The sequence below is a fragment of the Eubalaena glacialis genome, chromosome 14 (assembly GCF_028564815.1).
Source record: "Eubalaena glacialis isolate mEubGla1 chromosome 14, mEubGla1.1.hap2.+ XY, whole genome shotgun sequence".
NCBI lineage: Eukaryota > Metazoa > Chordata > Mammalia > Artiodactyla > Balaenidae > Eubalaena > Eubalaena glacialis.
Window position 1 is genome coordinate 6,829,151 of NC_083729.1, and position 15,982 is coordinate 6,845,132.

The following is a 15,982-nucleotide window of genomic DNA, read 5'->3' on the forward strand; positions in this document are numbered from 1 at the left end:
TAACCTTCCCTGGATAGGTTCAGTGTCCCCTGATGAAAATAATACCCACCATAATGTCTTCTCTCACTCTCCTTCCTATTGTTCTAGAATTGTCTGTTTAGATCTCTCTATTCTACTACACCAAAAGCTTTTTGAAGATGAATATAGTCTGATCTTTATATTTCCAATGCCACACATAAAACTTGCATACAGTATGTGTTCTTCAAACATGCAGTGAATAAATGGTAAGTCTATGCATTTTTCTGGCACCAGTGGTCTGCATTTTGCAAATGAAAACACAGTCAAAGAAAAAAAAAACCCTTACGATTTGTGAATGCTGCTGAGAATTGACCTAGAAAGTAAGGTTTTCTTCTATACTATGTGCATTCCTAGGATTCGTGCTACTTATCTTTCCACTTGTGAACAAGAGAATGATAACAAAAGTGAAACAGTTGCGTTAGAGTGGTAAAAATATAACTTTAATATTTCAAAATACATGTTTATTCTTTTCATTAACGTTTATCCTTACGAAGTGGATCCTTACCCTACTCCTCCATCCTCACCACCCCTAACTCACCATTTTCCTTCAATTTGTATTAACTTATCACATCTCAGCACTTCCTACCAGGTTCTCCCTGGCCTTTCATTAAACTAATCACCTGCAATCCATTGCAATTTGAGATAACCACAAAGCAGTTGTGCAGGTGAGAACACAACACCTTTAATACCCTCCGCCAACTACAATTTTTGCCCATTAAATAAGGAAAAAGAATTGCCAGGTAAACTAATGCAAATTTTTTATTGGCGATAAAGAAAATCTACACAGTGTCTCAATCTGCACGATACTATACTATATGGCATCATGGTGAGATCTGGGGGCCAAAACAACCATGAAAAATCACTGAGGCTACAACTTCTCACACTGGGAAAATATACTGTTTCATACTTTGTTACTAATTAATCAAGCTCTCTTACATGCTAACTTTTAACAGATAAAGGACCCTAACAGGGGTCACTATACGTTTACACAAACTAACTCCCACCAAATTTCACATCTCTCAATGTTAGTCCATCCTTCAAATCCAAGCTGTTTAGAAAATCCACATGACCCTCTACTTTCTGGCCTCAAAACTGACCAAATTGGTCGTCCCTGATAATTTTTGCTTCAAATGGCAAGGAAGGCATTCACAGTAGCGGCATTACGAGTTGGCCCGGCAAGTTTAAGTACCTCCCATAAGCTACAATTTAAATAACACGCTTAAGATGTTCGCAAAAAGCAACTCCAAGACGAGTTCTCCAGGCACCGCCTTCCAACCAGATTACCGCCTAAGTACCTGCTACAGAAGAAAACCTAGTTCGCTTCCTCGGAGAGCCAGGAAGAGCCGTGCAGCCTTGGGCCTTCCTATCCCCCTCCAGAACCCTGCCTTTGGTAAGGACACAATACAGATTTGCTCCCGAGAAGGGCAGGGACCTGGACCACATCTCCCTCTCCGAACACGAGCCACCACCACCCCGCCTCACCTCTGTCCGGAACACACGCCCAAACACGAACTCTGCGGGCAGACCCCTCCCAGGCCCTCAGTCACTCCCGGAGGCTCCCTCCAGGATCGCTGCCCATCCCGAGACAAGCTCATCTCCATTCTTTCCTGAACTCTGAGAGCCACACCCCCCTGCTACGCTGCAAACTTAGGGACGCGCCACCGTCGTCCAATAGCCCGCCCCCAAACACCTGACGGATCCTGCTCCCCTGCTCTTTCCCGAAAGCTGCGCGCTCCAGGCACCCGGTGCCGGCCGAAGCCAGATCCGCAGGGTCTTTACCGAGTCGCTGGGGGGAGCCGAAGCCCGGCTCGTCCGGCGGTCGCGGCGCCAGCACGAAAGGAACCAAGCTGCTCAGGAAGAGGATACACTGCCTCATGTTCCCGGCCCGGCCAGCGGCTCCACCTCTCTGGGCAGCCTTCGCCTGACGGGGGCTCAGGACGCTGCTCACATTGGGAGAGGAGGGGATCCGCCCGGCCCGGCGCCTGCAGCCTCTTACTCTTACCGCGCCGCCTACCGGAAAACTCTAGAGCCCGGCTCCAGGTTCCCGGAAGCGCAGGCAGCGCTCGGAGAGGCTGGCTCAGCCTGCTTCCGGCCGCCGCCGACCCCCGCACCGCCCACAGCCGGGCGCCGCGCGGCATGCCGGGAGGCCCTCGCTACCGCCGGCCCCGCGCCGGCGCGCCGCCATCTTGCCGCCCCTCCGTCACCCCCTTGCGTCCCGCCGGGGCTCGGCCGGCGCCGCCTCTGACGCGGCCCGCGGCGTCCTGACTCGACCCACTCGGGCCACGTCTCTGTCCCTGGGTGACCGCCGCGAGGGAGGCGGGAGCTCGCGAGTAGGCCTTCAAAGGCGCGCCCGGCCACCTCCCTCGCCTCGGTCCGACCCACGTCTGGATAGGATCCCTGTTACCCTTTTTACTAGCTAGCTGTGGAAACCACCGTGGGGTCCAGAGTGGACGAGGAGGAGCGCCGGGCCGGGTGGGCTCGGGGTGATGACCCAGCAGCGAAGTGCCTGGGACGAAGGACGGGCTCCCGGGAGCAGGAGGCCCCGCGTCCATGCGCCGGCTTCTGCGAGACCAGCCTCCTAGTCGCAGATGGGGTGCAGCTTGGCTTTCGGGGCCCAGCGTCGTACCACCCGGGCGTCTCAGGCCTCCGTCCGTTGTAACGGAAGAGGCTTTGTGGAGGGAAATAAATAAGCCCTTCCTTGATGCCCATTTTCTCGTTGGCCCCGCTGTATGTAGAGGGTCTGCAAGCATTTCCAGAAACTAAATCCTAAACCTACCTCCCCGTCTGCCCGTACAGGTTCTAGAGAGGTCCAGCCAACTTCTTGAAACTCAACTCTGTGCTTGGTCACTTTAGCTTAGACTGGAAATTTGCCAAGACAGTTTGTGTTTTGTTTTGCAATCCTTTGCATAATTTTAGCTCTAGTGAGTGTTTATGGTACTGAATAAAACATTCTAATAACGTTGGACGTGAATTGCTATTTTGGTTCGACTAAAGTTTATGCAAGTACGACAGAACACATTTTCCACTTAAGAGTGAGTGAGTGGGACAGCCTTGTCTCCATTACGAAATCGTAAATTGTTAGGAATAGAATATTAGTCCTGTCTGGTCAAGTTTTACGGCTACTAATAAAATACTCAAACTATGGTTTGAATTTAGGTTCACTGTGGCATGCCTCAGTAAAAATCTCAGCATCTTTTCCCAACAGTTATTATCCAGAGTTACTGGTTTTGTGCATTTTGGGCTTAACTGAACCTGTTGTGTTCATCTGAGGTATAAAATGCCTTCATTAAACATATACATTGATGGCATACCTAATCAAAAAGTAAGCAGAGGTTCACCTCTGCAAATTGTACATAATTTTTAAAAGATGTATCCCATAAAACATGTGACAGTTGTGGACAGTTTTTTTTTGTACAGTGAGAATATCATCTTATTTTCTGAGCACCCAGACACCATGCTCTCCAGCTTATACCTTTAGTAGATCCTAGATTATACTCTTTCTGTGTTCCACCCACAGCTCTTCTACAGTACCTTGCTCATAGATGGCCCTTAACTATCTGTTTAATAAATGCCATTTAAAAAAAGTGAAGTTCCTGATTCATTTGCTTATTCATATCGAGAAGTCCTAGATTTTTCAGAGACAGTCAAGGTTTCAAGTAATTTTTCCCATTCACAAATCAGAACCCAAATTATGATTTCCAGTTTGAGGTTTATCTTCCATTTATAAATTGTCCATGCCTTTAAGATATAAGAGCACCACGCGGGGGAGATAAAGAGCCAGAGGAACATAATAAGAAGGACACATTGGATAGAACTGGTAGTCTGAGCCAGCTGTCTTCAAACTTTTATACTCTTATCCCCAAAAGAATTTTTAAAAAATATGTACTCCCTACATACATTTAACATTTTTCATCATAAATGTAAGTAGTTGCAAAGGATGAAATTTCCAGCATAATGTAAACACTGACATTTATTTATTTGTTTATTTATTTTTGCCTGCGTTGGGTCTTCATTGCTGAGCGCGGACTGTCTCTAGTTGCAGCGAGCAGGGGCTACTCTTCCTGTGGTGCGTGGGCTTCTCATTGCGGTGGCTTCTCTTGTCGTGGAGCACGGGCTCTAGGCACACGGGCTTCAGTAGCTGTGGCTCGTGGGCTCTAGAGTGCAGGCTCGGTATTTGTGGCGCACAGGCTTAGTTGCTCCGCGGCATGTGGGATCTTCCCGGACCAGGGCTCGAACCCATGTCCCCTACATTGGCAGGGGGATTCTTAACCACTGCAACAGCAGGGAAGTCCCAACACTGACATTCAAAATTAAAACTCTTAGGTTTAAATTTACCCAATGGAATATAAATACCTGACAGATTTGATAGCCACTGTGGTAGCCAGCCTCCCAGATGGCCCCCTGTAATCCCTGCTTCCTGATATTCACTCCCTTGTAGAGTCCATCCCCTTCCGCACTGGTCCAAGGTTGCTCTCTGTGGCCAATAGCGCATAGAGGAAGTGATGGTATTTCACTTCCAAGGTTAGGTTGTAAGAGACTGTGTCTTCCATCTCAGGTGTTCTCTTACTTGCTTGCTCTCTCTTGGATCACTCACTAGGCAAAGCCAGCTTCTGTGTCATGAGAACATTCAGGAAGACTATGGAGTGGTTCATAGGAAGACAGGTCACCAGCCCAAAGCCAGCAAGTAACTGAGACCTGCCAAAGACTATATGCCTGAGCTTGGAAGTGAATCCTCCAGCCCTAGGCAACCTTTAAGACAAATGCAGTCCCCCAATCCAACAGCTTGACTGCAGCCTCAGGAGAGACCCTGAGCCAGAACTGCCCACCCAAGCCATTCCCTGATTTTTGACCATCAGAAACTGGGAGATAATAAATACTGGTTATTTCAAGCTCCTAAATTAAGGGTAATTTGTTACACAGCCACTATTGTCTGTTTGAAAAACACATGAACAAGTTAACTGCATCCTGGGTTCCTCTCCTTAACAACAGAAGTGGTTCTTTTAATTTAGGATTTAATAAAGATAAGTAAAAGATTACTTGAGATTTGCTGATCCCAGGCTATAGAATGAATTACTTACAGTTTACTTACTGCAGGTGAATGTAAGAGTAAAATATTTACAATCATTAAACACCTGTTGCCACATATGGTTCTGGAGTTAACTAGCAGATCCACATACGCATTGGTAAGACCTTTCATCTAAATGATCAGAGACATGGCTGTCTAGTTCTGGCTGAGTTTGGGGGCTTTTTCTTCTGTCATCCCAGCTCTGTTTCTCTTATTAGCCACTATTTGTCCTATACCAATCACACCAGTCCTTATAGATGTATAGATTCTTCATCACTCTATTTCTAAAATGCTAATTAGTCCTACATCTGTATCCTTTTTTGCCAGTAAACAAATCTATGTGAAGTTAGCACTTCAAAAATTATGAGTCGGAACTTCCCTGGTGGTCCAGTGGATAAGACTTCCAATGCAGGGGGTGTGGGTTCCATCTCTGGTTGGGGAGCGAAGATCCCACATGCCTTGCAGCCAAAAAACCAAAACATAAAACAGAAGAAGCAATATTGTAACAAATTCAATAAAAAACTTAAAAAGTATGAGTCAATCCACAAATCTCCATTAGACGATAGACTGCTCTTACTGGAATATGACTATATACAAAGTCATGTACCAAGAGCTATAGTTTCCAGGATTTTAGTTCAGAAATTTTAATGTATTTCAGATCGTTTTAGAAAGAAAAATGAAAAATACATCACGCACGGAGCAAAGCAGAATATTTGAGGATCCTCACTGGTAAACAGATGATTCTTTGGGAATTTTTTACTAGGCAAAAAAATAACCAGCCCTCTTGAAACTGGAATAGTATTTCCCCTCAAGTTCAAAAAGAGAAGGAAACCAGCCATTTCATTCAAAATGTTATTTCAAGAAGGTTCATTTCTAAAATTTTAGTAACAATTTCTTTCTCTCTCTCTCTCTCACACACACACACACACACACACACACTTTTTTATGTCTCTTTCTTATCAGGCATCCTTTCTTTATCACAGAATTATCAATATTTGCAGCGGCTAATCTGTCTGTTGTGAGCAGAGGTAGCGTATCTCCTATATAATGTATGCCATACAAAACATGGAGCTGTGTTCTTTTCCTTCTTAAATCCCTTTCTCTCTCCCTAGAGATCTCAGAGTAATTGAACCACAGGAATAACTGAACACAGAGAATAGATTGGATAAAGAGAAAAAAATGGAAACTTGTGCCGGTTTGAAATTACCTCAGGTCTGAAATGGCCAAAAGTCATTACTCTTGGGTTGACAGGCCCCAGAAAGGAAGCAATCGCCAATTACTCTCCAGTTCTGCAGTGGCCAGAGGCCTTAATTGAAAACCTGTTCTATTTCGTCCTGTTTAGAAAAAGAGAACTCAGTTGTTGAATGTTTAAAATCTGGTAATTCTACTAGCATTTTAAGAATAATACCTCCAAAGTGAATGAAATGAGAATCTCAAAGAGATAACTGCACTCCCATGTTCACCGCAGTGTTATTCACAACAGCCAAGATGTGGAAACAACCGAAGTGTCCAATGGCAGATAAATGGATAGAGAAGATGTGGTGTGTACATACAATGGGAGATTACTCAGCCGTAAAAAGGAAGGGCATCTTGCCATTTGCAACAACATGGATGAACCTGAAGGACATTATGCTAAATAAGTCAGACACAAAAAGGTAAATACAGTATGATCTCACTTACACGTAGAATCTTATAAAGGTTAAACTCAAAGAAGCAGAGTAGAACAGTGGTTGACAGAATCTGTGGGTGGGAGGGGTGGGAATGGGGAGATATTGGTCAAAGGTACAGACTTCCAGTTATAAAATGTGCAGATTTAATGCACACTATGGTGACTATAGTTAAGAACACTGTTTTGTATACTTGAACTTTGCTCAGACAGTATTTCTTTTTTTTAAATTATTTATTTATTTATTTTTGGTTGTGTTGGGTCTTCATTGCTGTGCGTGGGCTTCTCATTGCGCTGGCTTCTCTTGCTGTGGAGCACAGGCTCTAGGCGTGCGGGCTTCATTAGTTGTGGCTCGTGGGCTCTAGAGTGCAGGCTCAGTAGTTGTGGCGCACAGGCTTAGCTGCTCCGTGGCATGTGGGATCTTCCTGGACCAGAGCTCGAACCCGTGTCCCCTGCACTGGCAGGCGGATTCCTAACCACTGTGCCACCAGGGAAGTCCCAGACAGTATTTCTTAAGTGTTCTCACCACACACACAAAAATGGTAACTATGGATGTGTTAACTAGCTTGATTGTGATAATCATCTCACAGTGAATAGGTATATAACATCAACACATTGTATACATTAAATATACACAATTAAATATATATATATATACACACACACATTTTTTTGTCAATTATACCTCAATAAGGCTGGAAATAAAGTAATACCAAAGAGACCCACATCATACCTTTGATCTCAAAGGACTTATATCCTAAAAGATGAAAGGTACATAGAAACACAAAAACACATACAATGTGTATTGGCCTAAAAAAAACTGGTGTCATGCATTTTTTCCTATTAATATTTTAAAATAAAATTTTCATTTTGGAATAATTTTAGATGTACAGGGAAGTTGCAAGATAGTACAGAGCTCCCATATACTCCCAGCTTCCCCTAATGTTAATATCTTACATAATCAAGGTATGTTTGTCAAAACTAAAAAAATAACATCAGATTTCACAGTTTTTAAAAGTATGTGCCTTTTTGTAGTCTTTAAAAAATTGTGACAAAATACACGTAACATAAAATTTATCATTAGTGACATTCAGTACATTCACAGTGTTGTACAATCATCACCACTATCTAGTTCCAGAAGGTTTGAATCACCCCAAAAGGAAACCCCATACACGTTAAGCAGTCATTCTCCATTACCCTCTTTTCCTGGCCCTTGATAACCACTAATAGGACTGCACAGTCTCTGTTCTAGGAGTCAACCCAGGATACCATACTGCATTTAGTCACGTTGACTTTTTACGCTTTAGGACATATAAAACTATTCCTAAATATTTTACTCTGTAGAGAAGCACCAGTTAATATGCTTAATTGGTGTTGAAGGAAACTATCCAGCTCAGTCCCTCACTTATCTCTCCTCTGTACTAGTCTAACAGCCTCTGAAGTGACTTTCTTGCTTCTGGTTTTTTCTCCACCAACATCTCGTCTTGTCTTGGATAACACTGGCTAAATGTCTCTTCCTCATGGCATGTTTCTTGCTTCTTTTATAGTCTATCCTCTGTTTTGTCCTGCATTGTTGTCTACTGATGCTATCTTGTTTTTCTCCACAAGAACATAAGTTCCTGAGGCAAGGACTATGCTACCTTCCACAGCAAGTAACAGTCCTGTGCAGAAGGCTATTCTCATTAGCCAAACAAATTAGACAATTTAATGCTTGTAATGGGTGGAATTGTGTCCCATAAAAAAGATATGTTCAAGTCCTAACCCCCTGTATTTATGAATGTGATCATATTAGGAAATAAAGTCTTTGTAGATATAATCAAGCTAAGGTGAGGTCCTACTGGATTAGGGTGGGCCCTAAATCCAATGACCAGTGTCCTTATGAGGAGAAGTGACACAGATACACACGTAGGGAGAACACCATGTGATGACATGGGCAGAAGTTGGAGTGATGCAGCCACAAGCCAAGGAAAACCAACGGTTGCTCATGACCACCAGAAGCCAAGAAGAAGCAAAGAAGGATTATTCCTGAGAGCCTTCAGAGGGAAAAAGGCTCTGCTGACACCTTGATTTTGGATTTCTAGCCTACAGATCTGTGAGAGAATAAATTTCTCTTGTTTGGGGAATTCCCTGGTGGTCCAGTGGTTAGGACTAGTACTTCCACTGCAGGGGGCCCGGGTTTGATTCCTGGTTGGGGAACTAACCTCGAAAGCCCCATGGTGCAGCAAAAAATAAATAAATTAATTAAAATTCTCTTGTTTTAAGCCACCTAGTTTGTGATCATTTGTTATAGCAGCCCTAAGAAACTAATACATGCTCATGGAACACACCCTGAGATTTCCTCCCTTTCTACCTTTTCTTCTGAAATTCCTCTTGCCCAGAACATATTACTAGCTATCAAAAAACCTACCTATCCTTCAGTGGCCATCTTAAGAGACTTTGTGGGTTCCAGGTCTCCTTCACAATTTTTTAGTAGTTGTCGCCTTTTGAAGATCCCATGGTAACTGATAAAGAGTAGGCAGAGACCTGTTAACCAATAGACTTTTAGGAGACTTTTTTTTTTTTATTGGACACAAAGCATGTCCTAAGCCCTGAGAATCAGGCAACCCCCTAATGCAAGCCCAACTCAGAGAAGCTTCCGTGTAGATTTGATAAGTTTCAACATCATAGTCAGTATTACCCCAGGTTCTTCCAAGTACTGTGTCATTTCCAACCATGATAGCCCTCCCCAGAGAGGGGACAGGACTAATGTTATCTGGTTCAGGACCCAGGTCTCATCCTTTGTTATTCCATAATTTATACTTTTCACCACTCAATTCTGCTTTGTTCTTTGAGGATTTCATTATGGCTTAGAAGCTAAGGGCATGGACTTTGGAGCCAAACAGCCTGGATGTGAACAATCTACCATCTGTCTGACACATCACTGAAACTCTCCTAGCCTTATGTTTAAAATAGGGAATTAAAATAGGTACCTACCTCATAGGGTTAAATGAGAGAGGCTGGTCTTTATCTGGTAGAGATGTAGGGAAATAACTGTAGCATTTTAAAGCAATTTGTTGGGGCAACTGAATGATGAAAGAAAAAAACAGAAAAGCTATACATTATGCATACATTTGGTCTTTCAAAGCCAGTCTGCCCAGAGGGTCGCCAGCAGGGAAGAGAATAAATTTACATTTTATTTTACTCCTCTCTGCCTAATTCTAATTTTTAATATGAAAGCTCTCATGACTTGATCATTATTCTTCGGCTGTTCCCATTTTCTCCAAGAATTCTTGAGGCCAGGTCATGGTAGGTATGGACTCAAGCTCCTCCCTCCCCAAGCTCTTTGTTTCTGTTCTTAGTTGGGGGAAAGCTCTTCTCATCCTGAGCTGATGCACTGTTTGGAGAAAACTTGTTATAGGGCATGGGGACTGACTCCATTCAAGGAATCTTATTTCATGAATCTGTCCCCAGAAAATAAAATAACTGGTTAATAGTCTTGAAGATTCACTCTCTGCTTTTTGGCAAATTCCAGTTTATTCTTGCTTGAGGGTGAACAATAAAATCCACAAGTTAACTCCCACATTTTTGACCTAACCCAGCAATTTAACCTCCTTGCTTACTTGCCAAAGCTACTATCAAGTAGCTGTGTGCCTGGCTTCCTTTCCCTCTCTCCTCTCCCCCTGTCCTGCCCACTGGCAGAGAGCCTCTTGTGAATTATAAGATGATCAAGAGATCAGACAGCAGAAGATTGAAAGAGAAGAAGCAAAGCCATGGGTAGACAGGCCCTGAAAGAAAAGTGTTAGGTTCTTAGTGGAGTGCTTTTTATGCCTTTGAAATAGCCAGTTAATTTTCCAGAGGGATGTTGGCTTGGGGCCAGAGGGGGCTGGTGCTCAATAAAAATTTATTACACAAATAAGCAAATTTAGGCTTAGAGAGTCCTAGATGATTAGGAATGAGCTTGTCCTTCTTCTATAAAAGCGTATTGTTTACCCACATTGTGGCTTAGGAAAAGGAGGTACAATCAGGTGTGGGGTGTCTGCAGACTCCTTAAGGGGACAGCACTCACTTACATTGTAGTTGATGCGAATGGTGTCCTCAGAGTTGGGCAGTAGGTGGTCTCCAAGCTGACCATGACATCCCTGCAGGGAGCTAAGAGGTCAGGGTCTAGGATCCCAATCAATGAGATCTACTTATAAAAACATCTTAAAATCTAGACAACAGAAAGAAGCACTCTTGCTTCCACACTGTTCAGATTATGCATGAAAATCAGGGAGAACTCCCTGTCCAGTGGTGCCTCTCTCCAGAGCGGAGGTTCCCTAATTCTGATCTGCGTGGCCACTGTGCAGTCCTGTGCTCTGCTTCTGAGGAGCCAGTCACATTGAAGAGCCTGAACGTAAGAGTTGCCTGGGGGGACATTACCATTTATTTACTGGCTTACTCTGAAGCAGTACAGATCAGACAAATAAGTCGATGCAGAATTACAACGCTGGCTTATTTTTAGTATCGTGTACAGCCCTCGATATTTCATCACTACAACTATCTGGTTATGTAATGATTTTTCTTTAACATCTTTATTGGAGTATAATTGCTTTACAATGATGTGTTAGTTTCTGCTGTATAACAAAGCGAATCAGCTATACATATATCCCCATATCTCCTCCCTCTTGCGGCTCCCTCCCACCCTCCCTATCCCACCCGTCTAGGTGGTCACAAAGCACCGAGCTGATCTCCCTGTGCTATGCGGCTGCTTCCCACTAGCTATCTATTTTACATTTGGTAGTGTATATATGTCCATGCCACCCTCTCACTTCGTCCCAGCTTACCCTTCCCCCTCTCAAAAATATGGAACGCTTCATGAATTTGCGTGTCATCCTTGCACAGGGGCCATGCTAATCTTCTCTGCATCATTCCAATTTTAGTAGATGTGCTGCTGAAGTGAGCACTGTAGATTTATTGACATTCTGCCTTGTTCTGGAAATAATTTCAAAGTAGACATCCATTAAAAACTCCAGTTAGTGTCAAAGATGTGAATTTTAAATAAACAAGGGAATGTGTGTGTCATCCAGTTTGGTGATGTCTTCAAGTCTTTTTTTGGTTGTTATTGTTTTTAGCTGTAGCACTCTAGCTCCAAAATAAATCTTTTGCAGAAACTTCATGTATAAAATAGATCAAAGGAGAGCATTGGGTTTGAAGTACTTCTGAACCATCTTCATAGAATCCCTAGGCCTTCCTGAAGTTTACAGAAAGAAGTTCATTGATTTTCCCAAAGTCCCACAGCCAAGTTAATAGCAGGAATGATAGGCCAGGACTCAGATCTCCAGTCCATGGCTTTGTTGCCTAAACGGTGGTAACTCTTTAGACAACTCCTGAAAATGGGCCCTGGCTGAGACCGGCTAGTTTCTGACTGTCATCTGACGAATGAGTGTGCAATCCAACAGTTGGTAGTAACAGGACCATCCACCCAGCAGAATATACACCAAGAGAAGAGCTGGAAGGCCCGTCATTCACCAGTTGTCACCTCCAATGCCTCCACAACAGGGTACACAAGTTGAGCACAGAATGCAAAATTCAAGAGTAAGACATCTATTTTGAGAGAATGAGAGGGTACAGTGCTCTTTTTACAGTTAAGAGCTCTTAGCTCCTGGAGAGGTACAGGGATATTTGCCCTTGAGAGTCTTCTTAAGAAGAGAAAGACAGGGAGGGCAGCCTAATTTGGGTTTGCAACCTCTTATTCTATTGGGTTGGCCAAAAATTTATCTGGGTTTTTCTGTAACAACATACAGAAAAACTCGAATGAACTTTTTGGCCAACCCAATAGTTTAGCCTGTAAAGAACTAAGGAGAAAGAGACTAGTATACTCGTTTCTATCTAAGAAGTACTATCTGACCAGAGCAATCAGGAATTTTCATCACTTATTTATTTTTTTGGCTGCGTTGGGTCTTTGTTGCTGAACGTGGGCTTTCTCTAGTTGCTGAGAGCAGGGCCCACTCTTTGTTGTGGTGCGCGGGCTTCTCACTGCAGTGGCTTCTCTTGTTGCAGAGCACCGGCTGTAGGGCACACAGGCTCAGTAGTTGTGGCGCACGGGCTTAGTTGCTCCGCGGCATGTGGGATCTTCCCAGACCAGGGCTCGAACCCGTGTCCCCTGCATTGGCAGGTGGATTCTTAACCACTGCGCCACCAGGGAAGGCCCTCTAGCTTATCTTTAAGAGAGAAAGCTCATTTGCATTTTATTTTGCCCTCAATCAACAATTTAGGATTGATGAATAAGAACAGAAGGAACTCAAGTGCTCTACCTTGTAACAGGAATATTGGGCCTCTAGTTTGACCCTGGTGACCCATAGAGCCATTAGTCAGCTCACATGGTGCCCTAACAAGTTTCTGGGCCTCCCACCCACTGTTGAGATACATCCCTGGCTTCCTGCCTCAAGCTTTAGGCCAATCTCCCAACACTGATCTCCCATTAATACTGAATGCAGACCTCTAACCTCACATCCACCAGCCAGATGGATCCTCCTTACCTAAGACCTTAAGGATCTGTTCTAACTCACCTCCACGGCATCTTGTCAAATCACGAAATCTGTTTGTTCAGTATTAGAGTATAACTGTATTTTATTTTTACTTTTTTTTTTGGCCACACTGCATGGCTTGTGGGATTTAAATTCCCTGAACAGGGATCAAACCTGGGCCCTTGGCACTGAGAGCACAGAGTCCTAACCACTGGACCACCAGGGAATCCCCTATTTTTACTTTAAATACAAAACCATTAACATGGGCATGACTGAGAGTCGAGGCAGAGTGAACCAGAGCCTCCTGTACTCTTCTGCATAATCAACCCAATCAATTTCAGTTGCTGACAGGTAGGCCCTCTCATTCATTAGCCTCAGGTGGGCACAAATCTGCTAGATTTGTGCTGCTAGTGTGCTGCTAGATTCAGAATCATTTAACTGACTTATTTTTACTCCCCTGCTGTGAAAATCACCTGATCTTTACTTTGGCCTTGTTCATGCTTCCTTAAAGCAGTGGTTCCCTAAGTACTGTACCAAGTCCTGATCATTAGCATCAGCATCGCCTGGGAAGTTGTTAGAAATGCACATTATCTATGGGCCCTACCTCAAGCCTACTGAATCAAAATGTTTTAGCAAACCCTCCAGGTGATCACGATGCATACTAAAGTTTGATAATTATGGCCTTGTGGCACCATCAATCACTTACTGAAGTTACCTCTTGAGAAACAAAGGCATTTCCTCTTGGTACTTGTTCTCTGGGTCTTGATTTTTTTCTTATGTCAACAGAATGACCCTTCCCCATCTGCTCCATCAGCGAATGCTAATTAGAAGCAAAACCACTGCTTAAGTTTTTTTTTTTTAACTTTGCATTCCCAACCAAGTTACACTTTTTTTTTTTTTTTTGGTCATTTTCTTTTTGTGTCTACTATGCCCTTGAAAATCTAGGACAATAGGTCTGCTCCAAGTGTGGTCGGTTTTCTCTTCCACAAGACTGGTTTCACTTTATTAGAACATTCCAATTCTGAAATTAGGCTGTCCTGCTACTCACTGAGTATTCCACATATGTGTATCTCACAACCCATTTACACCTAGAAATACGTTCACATATTGGCTCACAGGCCGGGCAGGTGTCTCTTTCACAGGTAAGAGAACTGAAGCTGAGAGAGATTAGGCCTACAACTAAAAAAGTGGCAAAGCTGCAAGTTCTAGTACCCAGTATAGTCCTTGGCTCTTAACAGGCACTCAATATATTTAACAAGTGAGTAAGTGAATGAACGAATGATCGTGTAAGCTAGATCTTTTTCCGCTAGGTCACATGTCTCTCACATCACGCAGCTGTAGGAATAGACAAGTAACCTTGTCCCATTTATGCTCCTAGCTTCAAAGTAGTGGTGTTGCCCCAGTCTCAGGACACAATAGTCTTCAGAAATCTTTCCACTGAACGCTCCAAGGTTCTAAGTTCCAGAATAGCTGAAAGAACACCACCTGTTAAGGAGAATGGCTGAAATGCAGGGCCGTGTCTGAAGACCCACGGCTCTAGGATGGAGAGAGTGCTCAGCACTTATTCCAAATGGGCAAAAAACATGGTGACGCCAGCAGAAAATAAAAAACAAGTAGTCTGGTTTCCTTCAGGGTCCAGAGTTATTCCAGTCAGATGCTGTGGAGTGGCGCTCCTAAGATGAGTGAGTGGCAGGAATTTTTTCAATAAATGCCAACTTCTAGTATACACACACACATATGTCCTCAGAAATGAGGTTAACCTGAGCCTCATTAAGTGGGTTTAGCTCCCCTACATTTCCGTAGTGGAAAGAAAACCAGGCTGCACTCTAAGTTAAATTTTAATTGACTTTAAGCAGACCTTTTCTAGTTTTCAACAATGTCATCTGCTGTCACAGGAAGAAAAATGGTGATTTTTGTATATAGGCAAATAAATCTCATCTCAAACAAATAAGTCTACAGTATATAATTTCATTTGTCTAAATTAGCAACGAAATTCCTAAATCTTTAGTTCAAATTACAGTAATACAACTCTTTTGATAGGCATTTGGGTAAGAACCTCAGATACTCCACTCCTCAAAGAGCTGTATTCCAGCTCAAATAAGAGAATTTAGGAGCCTAGAGTAGTAAGGCCTATTGTACTGATTTTTACTTGGGACTCAACCCAGTTTCAAACCCACTTAGTAATTCATATCCCATGAAAGCCCTTAATAATCCTCTTTGCTAGCTGAGTAAATCCTAACTCTGCCATGCTTCTAGGGTTTAAGTACTTCCTTGATGGTCTTAGGCCAAGGCTGTGATATGCTGCAGAAAACAGTGTCTGAGGACAACGAAGATACAAGAATTAATCTTCACATAATCCTTCAAGCAATGTGGAATAAAAGTATTGCCCTCAAAAGAGGGAGTCTCCTTTTTTTCTGAAGGGCATTAAGGGACTCACTGCTCAGCACATTCTAAAGTAGAAAGTGTTGCCATTAACACAATGCTGTAAGTGGAAGGGACCCAACAATGTCACCATGAAAAACTCTGATACTATTCACAACAGTGAAATTATGAACTTAACAGTCCTAGGACATGAACTGCAAAGAAACCTCTAAGACCATCTAGAACAAATGGCTCTTAAACTCATTTGAAATCAATTTTACATCACAACCCACTGTTCACATAAAGTGAAAATGATTTCACAAACTATTACCCCTATTAACATGCCATATTTTTTTTTTTTTTGGCCACGCCGTGCGGCTTGCGGGA

The 15,982-nt window shown here is 43.2% G+C and overlaps 1 protein-coding gene and 1 non-coding gene across 2 annotated transcripts in view; both read right to left on the bottom strand.

The window, feature by feature from the left end:
• Positions 1-2,085, bottom strand: part of ADAM17 (ADAM metallopeptidase domain 17) — a 57,949-nt gene extending 55,864 nt beyond the window's left edge. The window contains exon 1 of the mRNA XM_061168464.1: positions 1,798-2,085. Within this exon, the coding sequence (XP_061024447.1) occupies positions 1,798-1,894 (97 nt within the window). The 5' untranslated portion in view covers positions 1,895-2,085. The remainder of the gene's footprint in view (positions 1-1,797) is intronic.
• A 9,479-nt stretch (positions 2,086-11,564) lies between these two features.
• Positions 11,565-11,671, bottom strand: LOC133074848 (U6 spliceosomal RNA). Its single transcript, XR_009697255.1, has one exon. It is a non-coding gene; the product is annotated as a U6 spliceosomal RNA (small nuclear RNA).
• Positions 11,672-15,982: the final 4,311 nt, after the last annotated feature.